This window comes from Lonchura striata, chromosome 10, assembly GCF_050655825.1.
Source record: "Lonchura striata isolate lonStrDom1 chromosome 10, ASM5065582v1, whole genome shotgun sequence".
NCBI classification, from domain to species: Eukaryota; Metazoa; Chordata; class Aves; order Passeriformes; family Estrildidae; genus Lonchura; species Lonchura striata.
In genome coordinates, this window is record NC_140712.1 from 23,083,860 (window position 1) to 23,111,411 (window position 27,552).

Genomic DNA, 27,552 nt, shown 5'->3' on the forward strand with positions numbered 1-27,552 from the left:
GGTTATTAAAAAAGGAAAGAAAATTCAATAAAGAAAGCAGGCAAGAAATCCCACCTTCCCTCTCTCTTCCCGTAAATCAGGGCAGCACTTGCTGGCAAAAAAAAATCTAGCCTGACTTTACAACACTTGAATATCTGCCTGGTTTAGTATTTAGGCTTAACTGCAGAGCCCTTTAGTGTCAGCAAGGCAATGAATACAGCATCGTATAATTAAATGTATTCAGAAGGAAAGTAGTGTGGAGAGTACAAAAGATGATCATCAACCTCTGAACAAGAATATTTTTTTATGCAGTCAGCACTTTTCACCTAATAGAATATCACAAAACACATTTATCCAGGAAGGACCTCTCTAAACCCAGGGAATTGGATTTAGACTGGGTAAACCAGGTAGATTATCAAGGCAGGTAAATCATGTCTGTACCAGAGGGATTTCTTGTGTCCAGTGTGGGGCCAGCTGGGAAACCAGGTCCTCTCTAGTTAAAGCAATTTAAACCTGGAATTTAAACTTGGAATAAGGCCACTGCAGATTTATACAGGTGAGGCAGGGAGCAAACTCAGAATATTTGAAACTTAACTCTGGGGAAGCTGTAAAGAGTCAAGAACCTGTGGGGATCATTGCTCTCACTATTTCCAGCTTTGATCAGCTGCTGTTTTCAAATGCTCCAAAACACATGGCCAGATCACAATTAAATATCCTCAAAGGTAAAATGGCCTAGTCATCCTATGCATTATTTCAAGTTAGTGGGAATTATTTGCATCCCTGATAAGTATATCTCTGGCACATCTCCATGATGTGCCCAACAAGCTACTCATGTCCAAACTGGGGATGGAAGGTGGCTAAATGTCAAAAACAAACAACAGTCCTTGAATATATTGGTAAAGATTTAAAAAACTTGGGTTTTTTTGGCCTTTTTAAAATGAAGGCATCAAAATCAAGGTTACCACTGTGGCAAATTAAAGATTTTGACACACTCCGTGCAGTTCCATCAGTTCCTTCCCCAGATTTGGGCAGAGCAGATCAGTGGCTAACAGGAGCCTTTTGGAAATACAGATTAGCATTTCAGTGCCAGGCAGTGACCTTCAGAATGGGAACCCAGGGCTGCCTGTCAATCCTGCCCCAGCTATTTAATGGAAATACCTTTGCCTGGACATTTGAGATGGTTTCTGGTCTATCCACACAGCCTGAGTGCCACAGTCCAAGATCCACCTTGTAAAACACCTGTGCCCTCCTGACTTTTTTTTTTTTTTTTTTTTGTAATAATAAATGTGGTTTCTGGTTGTCAAGTCTGAACAGTTCTGCAAAAAGGACATCAGCTAAAATAGGAAATAGAAGGCATCATTTATACTTTCAGCCCCTATGATGTTTTCTGGCAAGAAGATCCACAGTTTAATTATAAATACAAATGAGAAGAAACATCTTTATCTGCTTGCTTCAAACCCACTGCCTGATTTTTAATTGGGAAACTTCTTATACTGTGATGAGTAGCAAGAATGCATTCCTCCTTCCCCTTGCCCCATGGAGTGAGAGACCTCTCACATCCCTACCCTCAGTGACCCCTTCTCTAAGCAGAATCATCCCACTGTTATTCCCATTTTATGGGAGCCATTTCACAACTTAATTACGCATTCTGTGAAAAGCACTCTCTTTGTTTTTAACCTGCTGTGCAATCATTTAATTGGTTGGCCCTTGTTCCTGGGTTATTAGAAATAGTAAATAACCATTCCTTGTTCATGTTCTGTGCACCATCCCCAGTTCCACAGATCTCTATCGTGTTCCTCCTCAGCCATCTGTTTTTGGAGCCGACTTCCCGCTTATTGAGTGACTCTCTATAGAAATTGTTCCATATAAAAGATGATCTTTGTCACCATTTCCATTCTACCCTTTGTAAGCAGGAATCAGATGAGCTGTGTGCAGTAATTTGAGACTTGGATATATTATGGATTTACACAATACCAAAAAAATGGCTTTTCCATCCTGTTTTATTCTCATCCCCATCATTCTAACTATTCTGTCAGGTGCTCTGGATTCGTTTGAGTTTTTAAGATTCATTGAGGGGTTGAGTTTTTCAGAAAACTACCCACAGTGATTGCCTGATCTCTTTCCCTGAATAGCAGGAATTAAATTCGAACTCATTTTTTGTGTATTTACTTAACATTATTTCCCTACCATCTATTACTCTACATTGTTAAATACTGAATTTCAACATACCCAGTAATTCAGGAACAGGAATCTTTCCCCAAATTTGCTATTGTCTTGACAATCCCAATATTTTTGCATTATTTGCAAACTTTCTTTTAGACTTTTGCCACAGCTGTATTGTGCAATTAAGGACAATGTCCAAGCACAGCTTCAAACCAATCCATCAGTGCACACCTGACCTCGTGTCCCCACCCCAAAGGACTGAGTCCAGGAGGAGCTAAAAGTGCTGGAAACAGCAGGAATTCTCCACTGGCCCCTTGCTATGAGCACCGTAGCCATGGAAGTAGCAATGTGGATGGAAAACACAAAGGAACAGGGCTAATGCTGCAAACAGCTGTGGTAGACCTTGGTGCTGAGCTGCAGGATCCACAGCTGAGAGGATCAAAGCAAAAAAACATCATCTAAAAATCTAAATAAAGAAAAGATCACCCAAAAAAAGAAAAGATGCTGAGTGTAAGCTAATAGGTTTTGTGACGTAATTCTGAAAAGCTGGTAAATAACCAGGTGACCACACACAGGCAGATAAGAGAGATCCCCTTCAAACTCTCCTAAATCAAAACCCTATGGCAAAAGACCTTGAGATCAGGTAAAATTGTAGCTGCTCTTTGGCATAAGAAAAACAAAATCAGGATTTTTCATTTCTGTATGTTTGATTGTGAAAGACAAAGACTATGACAGTACAGTTGCACAGCAAATAAAACACAAACCTAACCTATGACTTAAATCCTGTCCTTAGGAGGTTTTAACAAAGTCAGCTTGCAATTTGAACTAGTGGGAGAGTCAGCTACCAACACTTTCATGCACAGAACCATAGATAGTGTGGATAAAGATATATACATTTGGAAGCCTAATAGATGAAAGGAGGCACTCCTATTGGCAAGCAGTTCATCCCTCTGCAAAATTCAGATCAAATAACTCAGTCTGAGCAGAATATTGAGCTCCACTGGCTCTGAATGAGGCTACAGGAAGAGAAATGCAATTTGACACAGTCACATTGCCAATTAAGGATAAAACACATGAAATATGTCAACTAGCAACAAAGGCAGAGGCTTTCAGGCTTTCTGCACCAAGTTGGTTCCTTTGGACCCACTTAGGAAAACTTTGGAGTTATTCGGGTAAATAAAACTGCAGCAGAGCCCAGCAAAAGTAAATACGAGAAGAAAGAGAAGACCTGGGACTTGCTCAGAGCTCTTATCAAATTATAAACTCTGTGTGTGAGTGAATACGTTCTCATTAGTAGAGGCAGACACTGAGGCAAACCCCCCTCTTGTGTACCTGGGACAATCCCACTGAAGGCAGCAGTTGTGTTCAGGTAAACTTGGGCTGGCAAAGTAGATTTTGAGCTGTCATGGACAATTTCTGGAGCTTGTGCATTGAGAAGAGAGTGAGCAGAGAAAAATGAAATTGAATAGCTCATAAAAGGCTCTGAAAAGTTTAACTGAATTCAAAGAAAGGGCTGCAGCTTGCACAGCTGAGCGGGAGCCACTGTGTCCTGTGCATTCAGTGACCTTGTTAAACACTGCGGTACAACAGTTCAGCTGCTCTAAAGCATCCAGCAAACGCCCTGAGGCGGGAGCAGAGCCTCTGTTCCTGCCCCTGCAGCCGGGTGCTGACAGGGGCACTGCAGGGCAGGGACAGCACAGGGGCACTGCAGGTTTTGGGGGAGCACAGGGGCACTGCAGGTTTTGGGGGAGCACTGGAGGCTCTGGGACAGCACAGGGGCACTGGAGGCTCTGGGACAGCACAGGGGCACTGCAGGTTTTGGGGGAGCACAGGAGCACTGGAGGCTCTGGGACAGCACAGGGGTACTGCAGGTTTTGGGGGAGCACAGGAGCACTGGAGGCTCTGGGACAGCACAGGGGCACTGCAGGTTTTGGGGGAGCACAGGGGCACTGCAGGTTTTGGGAAAGCACAGGGGCACTGCAGGCTCCAGAGTGCTGTGGCTCCCACAGAAATCCCTAATTGGTCCATAGGAGCTCTGGGGGTAGAACAGCACAGGCCTGACTGACAGCACTGATATGAAAACCTCTATAAAACTGATAGAAAACACTGATATCAAAATCAATAGGGGAGCAGCTTGGTCTGGAACCCGGAATACACAGGTGGCCTCCCCATAATGATCTTCCCTGTTGGCACTGGAATGGAGATTGTCTCCTCCTGGAATTCAGCAGAGCCAGGAAAATACATTTGTGAGTAGTTACTGAAATCCTGGCTTAGCCCACATCCTTCTCTCTCGCACTGAGGTGATGTCCACTGTTCCCTGAATGACGTGTGGCAGTGCCACCCCACAGCTGGACTGATTTTCCAACTTCACCTTCCATTTGGGAAAGGTGCAGGACAAGCTGGGTGGCTCACAGTGCTCACGAGGAGTGCTGCTCCAAAAGCTCTCAGAACCTGTGTTCTTTGTCCCCAGAAAAAGCCCCACAGGGACCTTGAGATGGATCACACAGCCACGTCACCAGGCTTGACCTGAAGCAATGGTTTGTGAAGGGAAAACGGTAAAAAGGCTCAATGTGCCAGCAAATTTGCTGGTGGCTGGTGATAGAAATGGGGATTGTGATGTACACACTGATCCACAGGGAGCTGGACTGAGACCAAGTCATTCCATGCAGGGCACTGCACAGCCATGGGAAGATCATTCTCAGTCTGTACTGATCACACTGAGTAGTTTTGGGATGAAAAAATTTATAGTCTGTTATTAGCCCAAATGGACTACAAAAAAATCAAAGCACAGTCACTGCATACACACAAATATGTTCTTTTGTAAGCACTGAGAAGTGGGTAAGAAAATTCAGGTGCCATCAGTGAAAAGGGACATCAAGATGTGATTCATCTGCTCTGTGAAGGTGCAAAAATCTTGGTAAGTGCAAATGATCTGTGATCAGCTCTATTTATGTGGAAAATGTACCAAAACATTGTATGTGAGATGTTTTGATTTCTGTTTGTAAACTCAGACCTTCCAACTTGCAGCCCAGATGACAGGAAAACTTCTGTCCAATGGGAAAGTGTTCATTTCTTCATTTCAAAAATGTTTTCCCAGCTCACTATTGGGCTGTATGGAACAGAGAGACTTTGTGGCCTGCTTTGGTTGCATCCATTTCTTGTTCCGCTTGTGAAGTAATTTTTAAGCTTCAAAAAACAATCAGCTGAACTTACAGACTTATCTCTATCTAGAAGATACCAAGAAAATGCAAATTCAAAGCGGAGTGCATTCCTCAGAGACCAAAACCAAGAAAGAGGGATCTGGGATGCAGCCATAGTGTAGGGGGCCTGGTTGTGTTGTTTTGGCTGACTGATTTTTATCTTTATTCACTTTTTAGATACCAGGTGAATATAATTTTTTACTTTCATCGTGGTTTCCCAGGGCACAGCTACATCTTCCATTTTTTAAGGTTACTTTAGTTGAATTTCCTATATCTCTGCCTTTCACATCACCTCCAGACCTAAAACCGATACTGATATCTGTTATCAAAGAGACTGCATTTCCTTCTTGCTGGCTTTGACAAAAAGAGCCTCTCAAACCTGCTCAGAACACTCTGAATCTGCCAGATCTCTTTGGTGACTCTTCAGCTGCATCTCACTGCTCCCTGTATCCGAGCAGGGACTTCCCCTTTTGAGCTGTTCCTGGGATCACCAGGACAGTCCTCCTGCCTGCTTGGTCTCTCCCCTGTCTATGTCTCTTTACTTCATGGGTAGCTGAGGAATTAGTCAGGGCTACAGTGGGATATCCCCAAACTTCTTAAAATTAACTCTGCTAAGAACTTTTGGATAACTGAGGTGAAAGAATGGGAAAAAAACCAATAACCATTAAAGAGTTCAAAGGCTGGGAGAATTGGAACCAGTTTCTTCTATGTCTTGACTTCATATTCAACTTTTGCTCAGGCAAAACCCTTTTCTTTTTTAGGGAATGTGACCCATGGTACTTTAAACACGGTTATGCAGTCAGGGGATTAACTGAGTCTGAGGTCCCTGAGCTCACCTGAGTGTTCTTGGCCAGGTAAAGCATCAAAGGAGACCTGACAGCGTTACTGCAGCGGGGCAAGAGAGGCCAGAGGACTGAGGACAGAAATCAGTGGCAAACAAGGCTCTTGTAGCTCCCCAACTTCTAAGACAACTTGTTTTACTTTTATTTCCAATTAATAATTCATGCCCTGCCAGCTGCAGGCCATGCTCAGACCCACCTGCACAGTGAGGGTGCCTCTCCTCGTCACCTCTGCCTCTGCTCCTCGCCCTTCTCCGTGGGTTTGAGACACTGGGTCATGGACACAAATGGGAAACCAGAGAGGACAAAATGCATCTTCCCCCTGCAGCCAGGTAATTCATGAAACCAGACCCTGCAAACCATTCCTGTTGCCTGTGATACTCCAGTTAATTGGACAACTGCTGTGCCAGGAAACCTCTCCCCCATCCACAGCAAGTAAAATTTATACTGGTGGCTGGTAACAAGAACATCTTGATAAAATGGTTGAATTTATTTTATACCTAGAAATGAAAAGAGCTCTTAACAAAGGGGGGTAACTGATATGCTCCGTAAATCAAGGATAAAAGGACACAGGCTCTATTGAAGATTTTTTCCCCTCGTCTTTTCTTTTTAAACCTTTTGATGAGGTGCCCTGTTGCTTTGCGATGAGCTTCTACTGAAGTACTTTTGGAATTATCTCAAAGAAAAATGGATCATTTAAATGAGTGAAAGCCCCCAAACCAGATCCTCTATCTCCAGCCTTACGTTCATTTTTTATATTAAGAATTTTGTGAAATTTATAAAATAATTTTACTACCGAACCACGGGCTTATAACACAAAGAAGTCTCATCCATTTTTTCTCCTGCTTCCTTGTGAAGTGGTGAAGAATGATATATTTAGAATAAAGATGAAAGTTAGTATGCAGAAGAGAGGGAATACTCTAATAAATTTGTACCTTGTGTGTTTAGAAAACACCTACAGGCAATGATGCTTCCAATTTCTCCAGACCTGCCTGGGACTTGGGTCCTTCAGGGAAAATTCAATTGAAGATAAGATGCTCCTTTCTATTTACTCTGTTTTTTCCTTTCAGACAACAGAGAGAATTTTAAAGGTGTAGGACAGGAAAATAGGCTTCTACTTTCTTAATATAAAGATAATTTTTTCTCTCCTCTATGCTTTTTTAAGGGAACAAGAGATATGGTATGTGCCAGAAGGAAGCCTGTTAGGGCTGGAGTATTCAACAGACTGGATCTTTAAGTGTTTATGACCTCTAAAGGACCATAATCATGGTCCTTCTTATTCTATGGAACAGTAAATTGGTCATTTTACTCAGTGTGTAAGCACAGAGCAGGCTAAGACTGGTCTGAGTCTGTGTGTGGGTGTTTGCACTGACCAAGAGATTATCCATTGCAAAATTTGGTGTGCATTTGCTGTGCATTTGAATAGCTTTACAGCACTATAATTTATACTTATTTTTACTAAGTGCTTGAGCTACTGTTCATTGTGTGCTACGAGGGCTGACTTATACTCAGTGTGCAGGTAGGTTGTAAAGTTTTACTCTGATGTAAACCCTGGGAACCATTTGTTCCCCTGTGGTAGAAAAAGCATTATGGTGAGAAATTCAGGCATGCCAGACAAAATTACGGACTTACAGACCCAAATGAAGCCTGTGTTTCAGTACTTAAGTGCCTGGATTCCCACTGAGCCCAGCCAGAGATCCATACACATTAGCACCTCTACAAGGATATATTTGAAAGGCATTAATTGTGCTTTTAAAATGCAATTTTGATACAATGCCAACAGAAGATGCAAATAGCTATAGATGCACAGTAGTGGGATAAATCTTGGAAAGCTTTAGAGAATCCTAGGGTCATTCCAAAAACTGAAAACTCTTCTAGCAAGAGATCACCACTGCTGTAGTTTCCATACTTTGCAGCATGTGATTGGCTTGTGTGGGATCTACCAATATAGTAAAGAAATAGAGAAATGTCAAAATGGATTCTTTCATTTTGGTGATGAAGTGCTTGCTCTGCTTGCCAGCACTCAGGGTTCAATAAAAGCAGACAGGTCTTCAAAAAATAGCAGCATAAATAGATGAACTCTTTAAAGTAATATAAGTTCTGTCATCTGGATGTGAAATATAGACCTAAGTGCCCGCTGAAGTAAAAGCTGACCACACATTCCACGGAGAAGTGTTAAAAGTTTTCTCGGAGTGTCTTGGGCTGAGAAATGTTTTAACTAAATCTCTCCTTGCCACAACACAGAGAATGGAAGCATTTGAAGTTAAACCCATTTTTCAAAAGAAGAAAACAAAGCATCCATAAAGAAACAAAGGCATAGCACAGGATGAGGTCTCTAGGTAGCCACTGCTTTCAGGGAAGCTGCAATTAGCTGTGCCAGGGAGAAGGTGAGGTTACTTGTATCTAAATAGCATTTATAATGATTTCAGGAGCTAAAATGCTGATAGGTACGGGCAGGGAGCTGATTTCAAGATTTCCTTGTGAGACACAAGGTCAGGATTCCTGTGGTCTCCTGTCATATTTAATTCATATCCTCTGGCCTTCTCCACCATGTTTATTGAATTACAGGAATAAAATTCAATGAACCAAAAACAAAAGAAGAGAGAGAGGACATGGCAAGTCCCACTTTCTTTTATGTCCCTCCTGCACACCTGGGTTCAGTGGACTTACAGGAGAACATGTTGGAGCAGAATTTGGAAGGAGGGGGAGGTACAAGTTAGTATAACCCCTCTCACCATCCCCATAATTGCATCCAGATAATTTATTGCAAGCAGCAGCCATTTCCACATGGGAGTGAGGATCCAATTTCTATCATTCAAGACTCTCCCCTGGTGCTTTTTAGGGCTGATCTGTGCACTCCCTGTGTGTGTCTGCCAGGTTCCTTCTGGTCACAAGCGAGATGGCAGCAAGCAGAACAGCTTTACAAAACCATTTTTCAGAAGAGCATTCTGGCAATTCATCACTTCAGTGCTAAGAGGAAACCCTCAAATATGTTAAAAGTCCCAGTTGGAGGGAAGTGCCCTCTTGGTGTGCCTGTAATGAGGATTCCCTGCAATCATCCGAGTTAAACTGATACAGCCTTTATCCTCCTTTACAAGTGGGATGCAGGAAGCAAAGCATTCCCAACAGGCCTGTGGAGCAATGGGGAATAGGTCTGTGATTCTGGGGAGGATTTTCTTGTGTCTCCTCTACCATTATCCTGTTTTCATTGCCCTGTATGCTGCCTCTAAGAACTGCCTGGTTTGGGTCGTGGATCCCTCAGCCAAATCCACACCCAGTTCTGCAAGGTGGTTCAGAACCCACAGAGGTAAACAGAGCCATCTCTCCATGCTGTGGGGGGATCACAGCAGCACCTCACACAAATACCCTGACACCCAGTAACAGTTTTACAACTTTGTCATTTGGGTTGGGAGCCAGACATATGCAAATCTGGCTCTTCAGTCTGACCCAAAACATTCACAGAAAAAATAAGACAGGAGATCTTTTGAAATTCTATCCTGAACTGCAAGCTCACCACTATTTAGCTTGGGCATTTTAATTTTTGGAAATGTCACAGCTAATAAATAATGTATTTTCTTTAAGCTACCATATACATTTTTATTTTCCAACTTGAATCTGTTTAAATTTCTAACAATCAAGTGCTCTCCTCACGTACATGGCAGCCTATGGGATGGCTGCCTTTTCACTTAATACATTTAATAAAGGTGACCAGATGCTTTGTGTTTTTAATGGCTTGTTCTGCATCCCAACAAAATGTCCCTGTTTTGGCTGCGAGAGCAGATGATTCATCCTGAAACCCAGCCCAGCTGCCCTGACACAGGCAGGGTGAGTTAAAAACCCACCATCTGTGCTGGAGTGGGCAGGAGGAGTGCTTTGTCAGGAAAACACTGTCCTTCCTTGGGCACTGCATATTCCAGGCAGCCAGTAATCCTAAAGTCCTGTGGGTCCACCCCCTGTGCCTTTGCAGATAAATTCAGCAGTTATATCCCATTTCCACCATTTTTATTTCCTTTCCCCCTTCCTGAGAATCCCCCCAGACTGCTCTGCTCTAGGGTCACGAGTAGATCAAACATTGCTGTAAAATGTAAGATGTTGCTCCTGGTTTTATTCTTTCCAATTATGTGGCAAAATTCCTGCCCGTGTGGCTGCCTCGGCTTAGCCTCATACTTGAAAAAGCAAGAGGGATTCATTTCTGGCTTTTGTGAATAATTAGCTGTGCCCAGCTCTGCGTTAGCAGCACTGCACTGCCAGCTCTGCCAGAGGACACATCCTGAGCTCCCAGCTCTCCCCGTTCAAGGGCAAAGCTCGACCCCAGGCAAAGCTCCCCTGCTGCCTCAGCAAGAGCCAGGCAGGAATATCTGAAGGGAACGGCTGGCTTGGAGTGTGTCACTGGGATAAGGCACTTCCAGCCTGGTTCTGGCCCCACAACCTTTTCCAGGAACATCCTGGCAGGAAAATGCCCCAGGGTGGGAGGGGAAGGTTCCCAGCAACTTTTCTGCACAGCCTGTGTTCTGCAGCACTTGAAAGAACCATTGCAGCTCATCTGGCATGCACACGAATGACAAATATGCTTCAGAGGCAATAAATTAGCAATTTCAAGGCTTTACTTCCCCTCATGGACTAATTGCCAGAGATTATAGTATATTATGTGAGAGCAATGATACTAATGCCTAAATATGCTTCAGTGATTATAGAGCTATCCTCAATAACCAAGCTGTTTAAATGTCAATGCAAGAAAGCTCTTTATTATGAGATTAAATATTATTTTGAAGCAATGCAACAGGAACTTCCCAGGCTTTCTGCCTCCACTAATGCTGCCTTTGGGCAATGTATATTGGACAAGGTATGCTTTTTTAAAATGTGTACAGTAAAGGGTCCCTAAATGCTTTTGTGCTGCAAATTTGGATAGCATTCCTAATAAGAAGGAGGATCTTGGCATCTTTTTATTTTGTAATTGTTGCTAACATGCTGCTGCCTTCATCCTTCCTCCACTTGTGTATCAACTACTGTATAGAGAAGATAAATTCTTGTTTTCTGGTTGTGGAGTTGGGAATCAAACCTCAAAGACCTTTTCTTTTCCCCCCCCTCCATCCCCCTCTCTAAGTACCAGATGCTTTTGAGTCCAGCCCCTCACACCTAAATAGATCTGTTAATACCTGGCATTGAGACAACCCCTGAAAATCAGTGGAAGCTCCAAATTTCAGGTTCAGCTGCTGATAATTCATAATTGTTATAATATAGAAAACATAGATAGGCCCGCGGGGACAGATAATGTAAAATGAAAGACAGAGAGAGCCAACTTTTTGTGAAGTTTGGTGGAATTTTCTCTTTCAAGTATTTTTTTCCTTTAGGAATTATTGTTTCTTAAACACAGCCTGCACTTCTCCTCCACAGTGTGCTCCTGAGGGGCTGGAGCATCATATACAGATAACCATGGAACTTACTGGCAAGAATTCCATTCTGCCCAGCCTTAGCAGGACTGGACACCTGGATCCATGTCCCACTGCTTCTGCTGCAGCCTGGCAATTGTTGACTCTGAAGTTTTGATGTTTTCATCTTGGTTGGTTTCTTCAGCCATTTTACATCTCAACTATAAAATGCAATGCTTGTTTACCTCAGAATGTCTGAAGCTCTTTCTGATGCTCGGTAAAAGACACCTGCCACACAGGCTCAGAAAAGACATAAATTGCTCTATCATTTGTAACATTTTAAAATACCTTCATCTGTTAAAATCACAGTGTGACTGACAAGGAACATGCTGAATGGCCATGAGAATTCTTTCTCTGCTCTTCCAGGCAGACAATAATCTGACACCTTTTTTGTTATGTCTTGACTTAAATATACTATGGGAAACCATATCTTTATCTTTATAACAGCAATAAAGTTAGAACAGAGATGTTAACTAAACCAACAGCCACATACTGACACTGCTCAAAGGACAGCAATGTGGACTTAGCACAGAATGGGTGAAAATGACCCACATTTGGCTGCTTCTGTGCAAATATTATTTCAAATCAGATGAAACCCCTCTTTTATTTTTGCAGCCACTTGATGAAAGCTCTCCCCACGCCCAGCCCCACTCACCATGAAGCCTGGGGCACAGATGCAGCTGCCAGTGATGCTGTCACAGTCGGCCCCGTTGTGGCAGGGACAGGGCACCTGGCAGCCCTCGCCGTAGTAGCCCACGGGACACGTCTCGTTGCAGTAGAGCCCAGCCCAGCCAGCCTTGCAGCTGCACTCCCCAGACAGAGGATGGCAACTAATGAAGAGACAGATGTTAATGAGATGTGGGCAGGAAGGAAAAACACAGCCCAGAACATTTCACGTGTCACACTCAGAGCAGGGTAAGCCTGGAAACTCTTTAGGGTGGTGGATATGAGCAGCTGTATAATTTGGGGCATGAATAGAGAATCTGGTGCTAAATAGCCCAGCATTTCCAAACATCTGGGAACTGCCACAGCACTGGTTAGTTTACACCTTGAAGTTTATGCTCTTCCATTCTCAAATCAGTGGGACTTGGATTACTGGCATCACCCACACCATTAATCCTTACAAGCTGTAGACAAGTATGTGCTGCACTATTTGGCTGTAATGCAGACAGCTAAAGATGTGCAGGGATAGAACAAGTTCCAGTGGGTGGAGGAATCAAGAAAGCTGTGAAGATGAACCTGAGTTCAAGAGCACAGCATTTCTATTCTATTCTATTCTATTCTATTCTATTCTATTCTATTCTATTCTATTCTATTCTATTCTATTATGTTGCCAGAAATCCTGTTTTCTTTACTCTCAGAGCAAGAAGAATAGACTTCTGCAAGGTGGGATCTCTTTCTGGGCCTGTCTCCTGTTTTTTTGTATACCAGTTATTTACAGTTATTTATTGTTATTTATTGTTATTGTCTTGATTCCTCCAGTTTAAGACTGTAGACATGACTGAATGGGTTTTTTTAAACCTATAAAATTAATACTGTATATGTTAATTTTCAAGGTAACATCATAAAATGTAATTTCCAACTATGTTTCAGGCAATTTCTGTTAGGAGAGGTTGGTCATATAGTGTTGCAACTAAAAAAGATCAAATTTTTTAAGTGTCAAATGTTTCATCATAAATAGTGTTTTACTGACTAATTAAAACAATTCATCAGCATAACAAACTACCATCCATGACAAAGTAGTCCCTGAAATGATGGTTTTCACAAAACACCTCTTAACATTCAGATGAAAATAACAAAAGCTCATGTTTCCCCCTTGTGTCTATTAATCATTACCTAATAGGAGCAGAAAGCTCAACATTAAAGAAGGATTTTAAAATGAATTTCATGTTGCTCTCTTTCCACTACTACTACATGTATCATGTGCTTCCATGAGAACTGCATCTGGTGGGTAAATTAAACATTTCAAAGGTAATATATGACTAGGACAGTTTGAATCAGACTATGACAATTCAGCAGAAGATACTACACATGCTCAGAGTTTTTAATCTGAGGTTGGCTCCCTCATCAGCATGGACAGCTTTTTTGCATGGGATACAAGCTATGCATTAAGGGCTAAACCTCATCCTGATGTGCACTAAAACAAGAATCCAAACCAAACAGGCTTTTCCAGAAGAATCTACTGGAGACAGGGAACTTGGACTCCAAAACAAAGGCCAGTAGAAGTCTGAGGGCACATTTTGACCCATGAAAGCCTTGCCCACATTTCATGGGACTGTGAGCCAGAAAAATCCAGTGCAGATGTTTGGGTCCCTCCAGCCACATGAACTTCCCATTGAAGGAAGGATCATTTTGGCATCAGCCTGAGCAGATCAGGGTTTTGTTTTTCTCCCAACTCCAAAGCACTTGTTTGACAGTGCAGGTGCCTGATGCAGCGTTAACTTCAGGAGGACTGAGATGGAGATGCTTTCCCGAACTGCACAAGGCAGCTGTTCTCTTCCCAATCCTGCCAGGGAATCTTGGCCACATAACTGACTCTTCTGCCTTCATTATTCCCATTTCTAAAGCGATGCCATTCTCCCTTTGGAAACGCTTTCAAGATCTGCAGTTGATATCGATAAATAGTACAATAAATAGTACAACATTTTTCTATTAATTATTTTTTTCTCTCTGGTTTGTATGAACTATTCCACTAATTAAAGTGAGCAGAGTTACATGCTAAATATATTGCAGCTCATGATGTAGAAATAGTGTATGTGTGTGTTTCTTAGGAAGGTTTCTCTTCTGCTGGCATTTGTACAACCACATTCTGGTCAAATTATGTACCTAGATACAGAACAGAGCCAGGAAATTCATCTATCACCCATCCAAACATCCATGTATCCAGACTGCCCAGTTAATTAAATGCTATTTTGGACTGAAGCTGAAATGTTTGAGGCAGAACAAAGCTTGACTAGGAGATGGAAATACAGCTAGAAATTTTTATAAATATCTGTATAATTCCTCCTCTCCTGTTTTGAGTGTACCTTCCCAGGCCATGTAACACTTTGCCAGCAGGGGTCACAGTGCCTGTGAGGCATTTCTCCAGCCCCCAATAAACTGAAATTAATGAACACAATTCCTCTGCAGAAGGATGGCTGAAGGATGGGTGAGAGAATGGGAGGGTTCCAAAAGGATCCCAAAGGCAAACCCACCAACATCTGTTTTCTAAGCCTTGCTGGGAGCAGCGAGGGAACCTCACACTCTTCAAAGAGTTTGGCAGTGTTATCCTTTGTAGTTTGCATCAAATCTTAACTTTTATTTCTTCAACTTTCCTGCATTGCAGGAAGAAGCAGAGTAGAAACCAGGAGTGAACACAGGCAGCCAAGTGTTCCTGTGGCTCCAGGCCAAGCAGAGGTGGATCAGAGCTGGCCACACACACATCAGGGCTGACAAGGAAAGGGTTCCAGGGCTCCTGCTGCACTTTGAAATCTACTGTGCAATCCGTGGCTTTTCAGCCACATTTACATCAATAGAAGATTTATTTTAAAAATTTTTATTAGCTGAACTGAAAAGCGTAAGGGCATTTTTGACCTTTAAATTTTTTAAGCATCTAATTTTGAGGAAGTCTGAGGAAAGCAGGTAAATTTCTCAAGGCAAATTAAATGTGTTTTAAATAGCACAGTCTGTTCCAAATTCTGAATTTGTTATTCACACATCTTTCAGCCAAAGCAACATCTTCCCAGTGAATTTTCTGTTTTTCTCTTTATACAGCAGCACTAGTCCTCTCATTTTCGTTATCAGCAGCCTAATCCTAATTTTACAGTATTTTCTGTTTTATGGTGTCCACACTACATCCAGTTTCCCTCACTAAAAAGCCTCTTGTTTTAAAGCAGTGGCCACAGTGAGGCTCAGGGCTGCTCCTTCATCCTTGTCCAGCACGATTGACTCAGATCAAGGCAGAACTCCATGGAAGCTCCATGGGGTTTGGTCCTGCCCATCTTGCCAGTGTTGAGGCAGCAACTGGAGCCTCTGGAGATCTGCCCATTCAATTTGCCTTTGAACCAGTGGCTTTCTTCCTTCTCACATCTCTGACCTGGGGCACACGGCTCCCCAGGCTGGCTCCACAGCAGTGCTCAGGAAGGGTGGGTGCCCAGGGCTACTCCAGCTGCTCATTTCCCTCCCTGCCCCTTCCAGCTATTGTAGGCTGTCTTAACATGGACTTTTTGCAGAGGGGAGTTTTTTACAGGTGTATCCTTTCCAGTGGAAGGACAGTCCAAGTCTAACCACATTCTAAATCACCTAATTGTGGGGTTGTTCAAAGTCCTGTACAAAGTGTCTTTCAGTGTGCTTTGATGCAGAAATTATTGGATGGCGTCCTTCAGTCATTACCATGCTGGAGGTTAGACTAGATGATCACTCTGATCTCTTCAGACATTAAAATAGATAGATCTATGAAAATGGAAAAGCTGATTGTGTATTTCCTACTGTTCCTCCTCAGCTACTCCTCAAAGCCCTCAGAACTTTCCATTCCAGTCAACTCTCCAATAACCAGATCAAATGAGACAAATCCAGGGACAGGAGTTTCCTTCACCTTCTACAAGTGTTTATTAATTACCCTCTACACTTGGGGATCACAACAAGTAGCCAAGACCTTAAACTGCTCCTGGGGAAAATAGATGGCTGTGAATAAATAAATCACTTTGGAAGAGCCCAGTTTCAGTACAAGCACTCAGGGAGGAATGGGAAGAGGTGGGTGGGCAGAGAAGTGCACTGTATGGGACTGGTTAAACAATCAGTACAAAGATTTGTTCAGAATATGGAGTGCCTTTGGAAAAGTGGAGCTGAAATTCCATGGATGAATGAAAGAACATTTACTGACCTACAGCTTGCTGGTATCTCTTTGTTCCATAACAGCAGTGATAAGATGTAGGAAAAAGAGAGATTTTATCAACAGAGTGACCAGACTCATTTATTAAGTAACCAGAGATTCCATCTCAGCAGAGGATGCTGCAAGGGATGCTGACGGAGCAGTGTTGGGAGGGAAGGAATGAAATGTTCCCATCAGACAGCAAGCAGGCACAGGAGGGTGTGTAGGAATGACCACATGCCCGAAAAAGAGCTGGGAGAGGATTCAATCCTCCCCCTTTCTGAGCTCTCTCAAACCTCTCTGAGACCTCTTCTTTTCTCACAGCTGGAAGGTGCGAGTTTGTTCTTTCAGGAAAGATCCTCTGGCAAACTCACAGAGCACCTCCCAGGTAGTTCTGAGTAACACAGGGTGAATTCTTCCACCCTCCAACCCACAGTCTTACCTCACCTAAAAATCTCTTAATGAATTGAGCACGTAGCCGAGAAACTGCAGCCAAGCTCAGCCTTGCCTGTGGCCTGCAGTCCTTCCTTCCCCTCTATTTCTACCTTTATGGGAACAAACAGGTTTCTGCAGGCTCAGGAGGGGTGAAGACACAAGTCAGCTGCTGCCCACGAGCATCTTCTCACCCTCCTGTACACCTGAAGAACAGTTTACACAGAGGAGCAATTCAGCTTGGATTTACCACAGGTGCTGCAGTGATGAGACATGTAGGAATTCACCCCTCAGCTCACTCTGCAGTAGTTCCTGAGGCATCCCCCAACACAGAACTAACCTTTTGTGTTAATGTGCAGCTCATGCCTCAGGGATGGTATTTTTGCAGTGATTTCATGATACACAACATAATCAGAAGCGAAGGAAGACTCTTGTACAGAGCTCCCTGGGAGTCTCAAACCCTTTGGATCCTGGCTGTCAAACCCAATTGTGCTGGAGCTCTCTTGCTGCACAGGAGTTGTATCACCACAATTACAAGTTTTAAATAATCCATTGTGAGCTCCGACTTTCAGTTAAGCAAAGCCTCACCACTCACAGCTGAATTCACAAGGAAAATCAACTGTTTATTTCCAGAACTGAGACAAATAGGGTCTATCTCAAGTGCCCAGAGAGACTTGCCTGAAGTGTTTGTGTGTGTGTCTGTGTGTGCACACAAACAAGGTGCCATTTCTTGCATACATAATTGAGTGTGTTTCTATTTTAGCAGCAGCAAGATGGCAAGGTGGGTTTGTCAGAATTAGCAGGACAGTCAGATCCCCACCTGTCTGGTTCCAAACTGAAGAATGTCTATCAAGGGCATTTTTGCCTGGGCATCAATTATCTCCACTTCCCCCTGAAGCCTACACAACCCAAAACTGGCTCTTCCTCAGAACAGCAATGGGCAGGAAAAGGAGGGAATCCAGTGGGAGCTGAGGGGCTCAGCACTGTGCAGGTGAGGAAATGTGGCTCCAGAACATCAGACAGCTCAGGCTGAGGGTTTGGATGTCCAGGCTCCCTTTACTGCAAGTCAGGGAGTGAGGGAGGATTCTCCAAACAGCAATTCCAGCAGTCAGTAAGCAAGGCAAAGAGCTGCTTAAGGTAACAAAGAGGATAATAGGAAAGAGTCTTAAATTCTTCCTTCTTTTCAAGGTTTGCAAAACTTATTCAAGCCTGCAATGGAAAAGTAAATTCAAAGTGCTCAAGTCTGTTTGTGGCTCTGTCTCATAGTAAAGAGAACCTCCAGAATCAGATCTTTAAAAAAGCAAAAAAGGGAATAAAACATCAAACTCTGACCTTTTAAGTGAGGCTCATTCCATTGTAGGTCTAATTCCCTGATATTTATTTTCCTGAATATTTTCCACATACACAAAGAGAATGAAGAGCAAAAATGGGCTCGCGTGAGGAGTCTATTTTGACAATGTCAACCACGCTATAGTTCCACAGACTGACTCAGGGATATTGATTTCAGTCTATTTATACATCTGCCCCAAGTGTTTCCAACAAGGTAATTTGCCACGAGACATCAGCTGAAGCAAATTAGGTTTCATGTTGAAAGTCCCCTTGCTGTCTATAGATCTAACAAGCAAACCCATGTCATAAAAAAGAGGGCAAGTGTTGGATTTGAGTAAATATATATCTGTTTTTGAAACTTCAGTGGGTTATTATCCACACATATGAGCATCACCTGGTGGTTCTTATGCCTAGAGGGTTTACAGATTAAAGCTGTATGTCAGGCTGTTTCAGGTGTTACCAGAACTGTTAACAGATACATGCTTTGTATCTGACTGGACTGAGTCTTATGGTTCCAAACCCGAGGTCATTTAAATCAAAATTTTGCAAACCAGAAAAAAATCTCTGTGTTTGCACTTAAAACTACAGAGAAAAGGACAGTAACTGGAGTTAATCGAATTTTTCCCCAATGCTTTTATTGGACCAGTTCCTGCACTAGAATATGACACGATGTACATACCTGAGGGTGTTGGTAATATTGCAGGGGCATCTCTTGTTGCATTTGAGGCCATAGAAGCCTTCAGGACACATCCTTTCCTGGCAGTGGATGCCTTTGAAGCCGGGGTCACAGATGCAGGCCCCGTTGACGTGGTAGCACTTGGCGCCGTTCTGGCAGGCGCAGGTCTGCGCGCACTGGAAGCCGTAGGTGCCGATGGGACACTCCTCCTGGCACCTGCCATGGCACGGGACATGGCCTCCAGTCACATCCACAGTCTCTGCAGGACATTGCTTTTACACAGGAACCTCTTTGTTCATGAGTTAAATACCAAGCAGAGCAATTATTGCTCCTGTGTGGAAGTAACACACTAACTGATGGTATCACCGGAGTGATGGGGTATCTTGGGCATGCAAATTGCTGCTGGGGGAAACTGCATTCATCCTTGCCCAATTATATCCTGCCAAATTTGCATTAGTTCATATTACCTTCGTTCACAAGATGCATTCTTCTTTCCTGGACCTTGACAACTGTGTTCATCAATCGTAAGAAACTGATAGGCAATAAAAGATTTTATTATAAAACCCCTCACTTGCTTGACTTTTCTTTATCACTGTGCACCTCCCTTGAAAGCACATGGCCCTCTCAGTGATGAGGAGGGTTAAAAGGGAAAGTGTATTTAGAAATACTGAGCAAAATGTTTTCCAGCAATGTTTTAGTTTTACTTGCCCTCTTTGTTGACATTGCATCAGTTTTATACCAACTAGGAGAAAAGAAATCCCTTTGTGTTTGTGTGTGTTCTGAGTAACTAGAAGATTAAATTTTCTTTTCTTCTCCTACTCCAGGGTAGCTTGGTAGTATAAAATCTCAATAAAAATCACTTTCATGCTCCTTAGTGGAGAATCTTCTTAAAAATTGCCAACATTTTAATATTTGATGCACATACAATTGGAACCTGCAAACACTTTACAGAGATTGTTTTAAATTGCACCTTCCATGCACTGTTAAAAATATCTCCCTACTTGGATATGTTCTGAGATCTGCCAAAAAGTCTGTTTCCTTGTCCTACACAACCAATTTAAGAGTTCAGATTATTTCCTACTTGGAAAAGCTCAGCTAAGGTCCTGAAGAAAGCAACTGATTTGTGTGCTTGACATAATTCAGTGGTTTCAGAATTCTGCAATGAGTCAGTACCACAGTTTACATGATCCACCGTGAAATACAGATAGGCCTTTTCAGTTAATAAAAACAGAAAAAGAAGCCCAGAAAAGCCCAATTCCCTTATCACATGGATGCCAGGCATTGGAAATTGCCTATCAGCATTAATTTAAGCCTGAGCATTGATTAAAGTGTATACTGTAAACTCAGTGGATGGAGGCAATTGTTAAATGTCTTTCTGCAGGTCATTTCACAGCTGGCAGGTGAGAGTTAATATAATGATCAGTAATAAAAGATTAATGTGTGATGCAAGCCAGGCAAAACTGCAATGAACACAGGCAGTATATAAGAAGGGCATTACTTTTGCAGCTTCAGATTATCACGTTTTACTAAAAATAAATGAACACAGCAAAGGGCCTGGCTGGTGATTTAATTCCAGCAGGCACCGACACAGTTGCTGGTCACAAATCTGAGTTGAGTAGCTCATACAAGACTCAAAGTGAGAGGAGTTTGGGACAAAGAGGGAAAGAGTCTGGAGAGGCATGAGAGACAGAGCCCTGCTGCTCTCAGGGGGTTCAGCTGCAAAGGAAAGAGCCAGCAAAGAATGGGAACAGTGGGGCTGGAACACTCCCAGCAAATGAAATGCAAGGAGAAACAATGAAGCTCCTCATGTCCCCACTGCTGCACAGACCCCGAGTGAGCAGGAGAGCTCTGAGCTCCACGGGATGAACTCTTAGTCAATAGTGCACTGTATCATTCTATATTTATAGAAGATGAAGCATTACCTAGCAGGGAGAAAAGCATCTGGAAATGAAATATTGACGACCCAATCCATTTACATAATTAGCCTTTTTCTACTAACAATTTAACCAACTTATTTATTTGGAGATCAAGCAGCTACCTCTAATGAATTTTATACAAAGAATACTAATAATGACTCCTCTGGAACATGAGAATAATCACAGCAGGAATTAGCTTTCTACTTAAACATCTTTCCTTTGCAACATATCAATCTAATGTGTCCATAGCACCATTAACAACCAGATACATTGTTCAATTAAATTACAAAATGAGCTGCTAAGCCCTAGTTATGTTTCTTGTTTAATTTACATTGCTTTCTGCCTATCTGGGGAGATTCGTATTATAATATCCACTGAACTTTAATATGTACCATAATTATTTGGGTTGGGATAGGATAATATGGCTGTCACCTGTAGAATTAATGGAAGCAATTTCACAAAATATTAAACAGAAGACAGCATGCTTAACAGATGAACTTACTACATGCCCCTACATTTTTTCCCCACAATTTTCCTTTTTTGAGGAATAATGCTGCGAAGTTTTTTAGGCTGTCCTTTTTGTTTTGAAACAATGATCACGTTTATGTAGCACAGACAAATATGAAAAGCCATCCAAAATGCACTAACATGGAGATAAGAGATACAAGTACAAACACAACAAGAGGAGAGTAAATCTGCCCGTATAGTTCTAATAAATGTGAGATTTATGCTGTTAAGATTCAATCTTTCAACTTAAGGGCAATATGGAAAACAAAGCTAAACCAGCATGTTCACTTTTCCTGTGAGCCACTCAATTCAGAAACACTCCATTCTCAGCTTCTAACTGTGCTCCTGCTATTATTCCTTTCCAGTTTGTAAAACACATATTTCCATGACAGATCCAGTCATTTCAGTGAACACAAAGCATCCTGCAGTTATTAACAGTGCTGCCAATTTCCTAGAGATTTAGTGCAGTGCCACTCTTGGAAAACAGGTAGGGAACAAAAGTGTGGCAATTACACTCACAAAGACCTTTATGACCATTTCATCTCCACAGATATTTATCTAACTCTGTGTTATTATCTTCTGCACAAGATGATGAAATGTAGCATTATATAGTACTTATTGACAATTTAAAGATGATAGTAGGTAAAATGTATTTATGTCTTTATTGCTGTTATTCACAGCACCTGTCATTATTAAGCTTTTTTTTAATGCCTTGTAAAATGTTAAAGCAGGCAGTGTTTTGTTGTTCAGCAGAGTCTCCTGCTCTTCTTTTTGCTGTGACACTGCAACAGCTGCAGATGCAGAGTTGTAAAACAGACTCTGAGCTAAACTGGAGCTGCCTGCTCTGTCCCATTGTCCCTGTGGTGTGAGCACAAACCCAAGGAAAGACATTCAGACTCCTTAAAGACCTCGTCCCTCACTGAAATCAGTGGGCCCCCAGGCAGGTGAGGCAGGTGTGTGCTCAGAACAAACCAGCAGAGCCAGTACAAACCAGGGCTGCCCAGCAGAACTGCAGCTGGACACAAGAGGCCTGAGGTTTCCCCTCCCTTATAGGAGGGGGATTAAAGGCTGAGAGATGAACATGTTCTAACCTTCCAAGAACCTGTTGGAAAGATGGGAATTTCTAGGCTAATCCAGTTTTACCCTGCTGCAGCAGAGCTTTCCTAACTGCCTGTTTACCTTTTCAATCCTGTTCTCATTCATCCTTTCACACACCTGCATTTCTGCTCTCCTGCCTCTCCTCTCAGCGTCTTTTACTTCTCTGCTCTGGGATGGGGAAGGTGAGCCATTGCCAAGAGTTTTGCTTGGATCCAGATCCAGAATGTGACCTTCTTTTCCATTTCTCCCAGATGATTCTGCCTTATTTTTTTACTGTCTCCCTTCCCAAGTTATGTCTCTCTTTGGAGTCCAAATCTCTCTCCCTTTTCTCCAAGTACAGATCTCCAAGTCCACACTCCTTTTGCTCAAGGACAACCCCTGTGAGCTCCTGCCATGTCTGGCCTGAGGTGCCTCCTCTGCCCAGTCTCTCCCTGAGTTGCCCTCTCCAATGGCAATCAGCAGTAAAATCCTCTTCCCATCTCCTTTCCTCATCCCCAACAGGGATGCAAGCTGCTGGCTGGGAGCTCCCAAAAGCTCCAACACTTGATTGGACTGATCTATCTACAGCCAGGAATCCATCAGGGTGTGCAACAACCAAATGAGGAGAGCAAGAGAGGCTCTGCCAGCCTCCCCCAGCATGGCCAGCACTGGGAGCAGCTCAGGATTCAAGTGTGGTTCCCACTATAAAGTCCCAGGCTGCCTCCTTCAGTGGAAAAGTCCCCACAAAGACAGAAAGAACAACAGGAATTATATGGTACCACATGTCTGGGAACAGTCTCCAGATGGAGAATGGGGAGAGAGGCACACTGATGTCTTCTTCTCTAAATTACTTGGAAATAATTAGTATTTCCTCCATATTCAACCCCATGCAAATCCTGACATAAACTCCAATTATAACTGTCCATAAAATGGCAACAGAGAAGCTCCATGTGTAATGGGAAGGAGCAGCCTTCTGACCCCCCCACAGGGCTGAGGGTTGGATGTTTTTGCTACAACGACCTGCTGATTATTCAGTGAGGGCAGAGATGAGAAATTCCAATGAGCTTTGTTGCATAAAAATATAATTGCAGCATATGTCAGTATAGAGCTAATAAAAAAGGGAACATAGAGGAGAAAGTGCTTTAGAACAACATCCACTGGTGGGCTGTGCATTTCTGCAAACCCTGGTGCCACAGGCCCCATGCAAAGTGCTCCTGAGAGCTGCTTTAAGTGCATTTCCCACCCTTTGTTAGCCAGGATTAGCTGCAGGCTAAGGCAGCACGTGCTGCAATCCCTCATTGACTTTGCTGTGTAGTCATTTTGCTGAATCCATGACACCTTGGTAAAACAATATTATCATCTGCTCTGATCGATTCATGGGTGAAGGCTCTCGTTTATAAATTTTGAGGATTTATCACCTTTTGCTGGTGGCTGAGATGGATCAGTGCTACAGCAGCACAGAAGAATGAAGGAGACATTAAACTACAGCATTGCTTACTCTTGAGGATATTAATTTGTATAAAGATAGTTCATTTACATATCTTGTAAACATGTAATGCTCTCTATTAAATTTATCACTGTAAATATCTAAATTAAATTTAATCCATTAAATTTTAAAAGTTATATTAAAAACCCCTGTAAATGGAGAGCATTGCCAATAAAAAGTAATAACATTGCCACATTTATATTGCTTGAAGTGCTTCAGAAGGATGAACCTAATTGGAGCAATAGAAACATAACACCATTTTTCAGGGAGGTAAGATTGTCCTAGAAGGGATATAAATATTGACAGTCTGTGGTTAAAATGAAAGTCTTTGGGGGTTGATTTTTACCTGTCTCCTATATAGCCAGCTGTACACAGGCATTTTCCTGTCACGGGGTCACAGTGCCCTCCGTTGTGGCATGGACAGTCCTGGCTGCAGTTAATTCCAAAGGTTCCAGGAGGACAAGGCTGTGCACACACCAGCCCCTGGTAAGGTTGCAGAAAGAGCAATATTTCAGTCAACATTCATAATGCAATAAATTTCTCTACGCATCTTGGAATTTTATTGTCCTTCTTGCTAAAACTAGATGTAAGCGTAGTAGCAATATTTTATCTGCATAAGATGTGCTAAAGACAGTCTGAAAACTCTGCTACCACAGTAAATGCCTGCCTGGCCTGACTCCAGAAGGGATTTTTCTCACCACTGCACACTCAGGGATAATTCTCTTCCTTGGATCTCCCCCACAAACTGCAGCTGGGCTTGCACTACCCCTCGAGCAGCCACACAAAGATGTGGGAGAAGTTAAAGGCTACTAGAGAAGTCTACAAAACTGCTTGTGTGTTCCTGAGGTTTTTGTGAAATGGGGAGTCTGAAAAGCTGTTGGCCACCTGCTGCACAGAGGAGGTTTGGGAAGGAAGGGATTGTTGGGAAGGTTGCACTGGGAGGGTGTAGCTGTGCTGGTTTTGATGGTCTGTGATGATCTCTCCTGTTCAGCCAGTCTCATTCATCCAACCCAACTGGAGGCTGGAGATTCCTCTACTGCCCTTCACACCCTTCCCACTGCTCCTTCTGCTCTCTCCAGCCACACATCCATCTCTCAGATGGATGGATCTGCCAAAGCTTTGGGAAAGCCAAAGGGGCAGAATGGGAATGAGGATTAGAGCAGCTGCAGAAAGCCCCCAGTGATGGCACAGAAGCAATGTGAGTTTCCACATCAGCACTGCACCAGCCTTCTACCCAGAAGAAGGAATTTTGCAGTGGAATATCTACCTAATCCCTAAACAGTGACAGGATGCAGCCTCCAGCATCCTCCCAGCTCTTTATCCCCAACCCTGGAGCCACATCTCAGTCCCTGACCTGACTCAGCTGACATCCTGTTTTATGGTCCCAGCCCTCTGCTTTCTTGCCTCTTTATTCCAGTCTATTCCAAATCCTTGTTGCAGCCTTCCTTTTAATTCTCTCCTCCATCCAGACCCAAATGCTCATCTTTGAGATGTTTCCTCCTTCCCCTCCCTGCTGAACCAGCCCTGGGAGGAAGCAAAGCCAGACTGTCCCTGCTGTGCCCCTGGCACTGCCCACAAGTGAAGCAGCTCCCAGGTAATCCCTGCTCCAGCTGCTCAGCCCCAAGGCAGGGAATGTTCACCCTTGTGTGGGGTCATGTCTCTGGAGAATCCACCTGCCAGTCTCAGGTGGTTTCTCCCCAGGTATCCCATAATGTCCCTGCCAAGTATGAAGGCCATACAAGGATTTCCCCAGACTTTCTTAGAAGTTGTATGAATGTTTTTCTCCCTGTGAGCAAATATAAAGCCTGAGGCTGGCATCCAACTGAGGAACTTCAGCCAAAACAAGTCTGGCAGTGCTGGGATCTGAAGTTGTGGTCCTATAATGGAAAATGTTTGGCATCTGCAGCAAGTGGTGCTGCTGCCAGTGCCACCACAGTGCCCAGCATGAGACAGAAACAGTGTCTGGCCACGGGATTATTTGGGTTTAATTTCTCTGTTTCCCTAACCAAGCCCTGGGGCCTCTGGGTTTTGAGCAAAGCATGTATCAGACACAACTGATTCAAAATATAAACCAGGAATATAATGGCTGCTTTCACTCCTCAGGGCTTGGGAAGTTTAACTGTATCAACAGCCCCAAAGTGAAGAGGCTGCTCTTCAATGTCACCATAAAACAGATACTTTGAGCCTTTCCCAACCAGGGCTGTGTGGCTCCTTGGCTGTAAAACAGACAGGTTGGCCTCTGTTCAAGAACTTTCAGATTACAGCATTAAAAACTGGTGTCTCTGGACTTGAGTAATACACAACACTATATATCTGAAAACCTAAGTGTCCATTTATCTTGATAATAAATACTTTCTCCCTTCATGTCTCAAAAGGAACAGGATTTCTATCAACAAATGATGAGAAAGCAATACTCTGGGATGCATCCCCCCGGAGCCAAGAGAATCTTTAGCTGTACTTTTTGCATTAATATGTACTAAGGGAATTCAAAACATCCCTCTCTAGAGGATCAAATGTCAGACCAACATTTCCTGCTGCTTATACATCTAATCAGCAAAGTTCACCCCATCAGCACCTTTTTTAAGGCCCTGATCTTATCATCTTCTGCTTTTGACATTGTTTTCTGTACTTTGTAGGACAATAAAGATTTTTTTTTCCTCCTTCATTTTCTCAGACACGTCCATGTTTAAAATCCACAACAGAAAGAAAAATAGACAAAAATACAAATGATGCTTCACAATGCCCAGAATCAATAGCAGAGAAGTGCTGAGCAGAATGTGCTGTACTACCACAGCACCACCATGCCTTGGGAAGGGGGTCTGGGGCCAAACAGGGGGTGTTGCCAGTGACAAATGTTCTGTCACATCAGGAAATATTGTTACTTTCCTGAGTACAGAGATCTAGCCCTTCAAAAGGGCTTCTGAGAAGCATTGTAAATGCAAAATTAACTTCTCTCCCCACTTCCTGAGAGCGTTTGGAGAATTGAATATTGCCAGCGAGGAAGATGTACAGAATTAAATCTGTAAATTGTTCATGAGACCCTAAAGCAGCCACCCACTAAACTCCACAGCCACAAAAATGGAAAAAGCCCAACACTGTGGGAGGCTGGAAGCCACGTTCTGTTGACTGTTCAACAAGAGAGGCTGTTGGCCACCATCCTCCTGGTGAAGAACCCATGGGGTGGTAAAATCCCACAGGACACTGTCCGTGGAACTTGTGCTGCTGAGAGATTCAGCACTGGTGGGAGACATTACAAGTCATAAAAGAACCAGGCTTTGAAGATGGCAGCTCCAAGGAGGAACCTCAGAACCCCAGAACTTCTTTCTTTTAAAGTCAATGCCTTCCCTTCCCCATCCCACCAAACCCCAAGGGAGCTGAGCTCCTGTTAATAAGCCAGCCTAGGAAAGGATGAAAGTTGAAGCTCATCCAGCAGCAATAAAGTCCAAGTGGATTTGCACTTGTATAAATCTAGGGGGAATTCTCTCCTTCCAAAATGATGGTATATTCAATATATATGTGCAGTCTCAAGCCTCAAAATCAGCAAGTAAAATTCCTGGTGTCACAGAAATCCGTGGTGTGAAATAAAATGAATGCTGTCTAGCAATCCCATCTCGCCTGCTCCTTTACAGCCCCCTCATGTCTCACTTCCCAACCATTCCAACCACCAAGA

At 43.1% G+C, this 27,552-nt stretch overlaps 1 protein-coding gene across 12 annotated transcripts in view; it reads right to left on the bottom strand.

The window, feature by feature from the left end:
- Positions 1-27,552, bottom strand: part of MEGF11 (multiple EGF like domains 11) — a 255,172-nt gene that overhangs the window by 62,133 nt on the left and 165,487 nt on the right. For all 12 annotated transcript variants that reach the window (XR_014957713.1, XR_014957712.1, XM_021552638.3 and 9 more), the window contains 3 exons: positions 24,229-24,365; positions 18,900-19,112; positions 12,266-12,440 (listed from right to left, as the gene is read on the bottom strand). Coding sequence is in view for 10 of the 12 variants with exons in the window: in XM_021552638.3 (XP_021408313.1) it covers positions 12,266-12,440; positions 18,900-19,112; positions 24,229-24,365 (525 nt within the window). In the remaining 2 variants the exon portion in view is untranslated. The remainder of the gene's footprint in view (positions 1-12,265; positions 12,441-18,899; positions 19,113-24,228; positions 24,366-27,552) is intronic.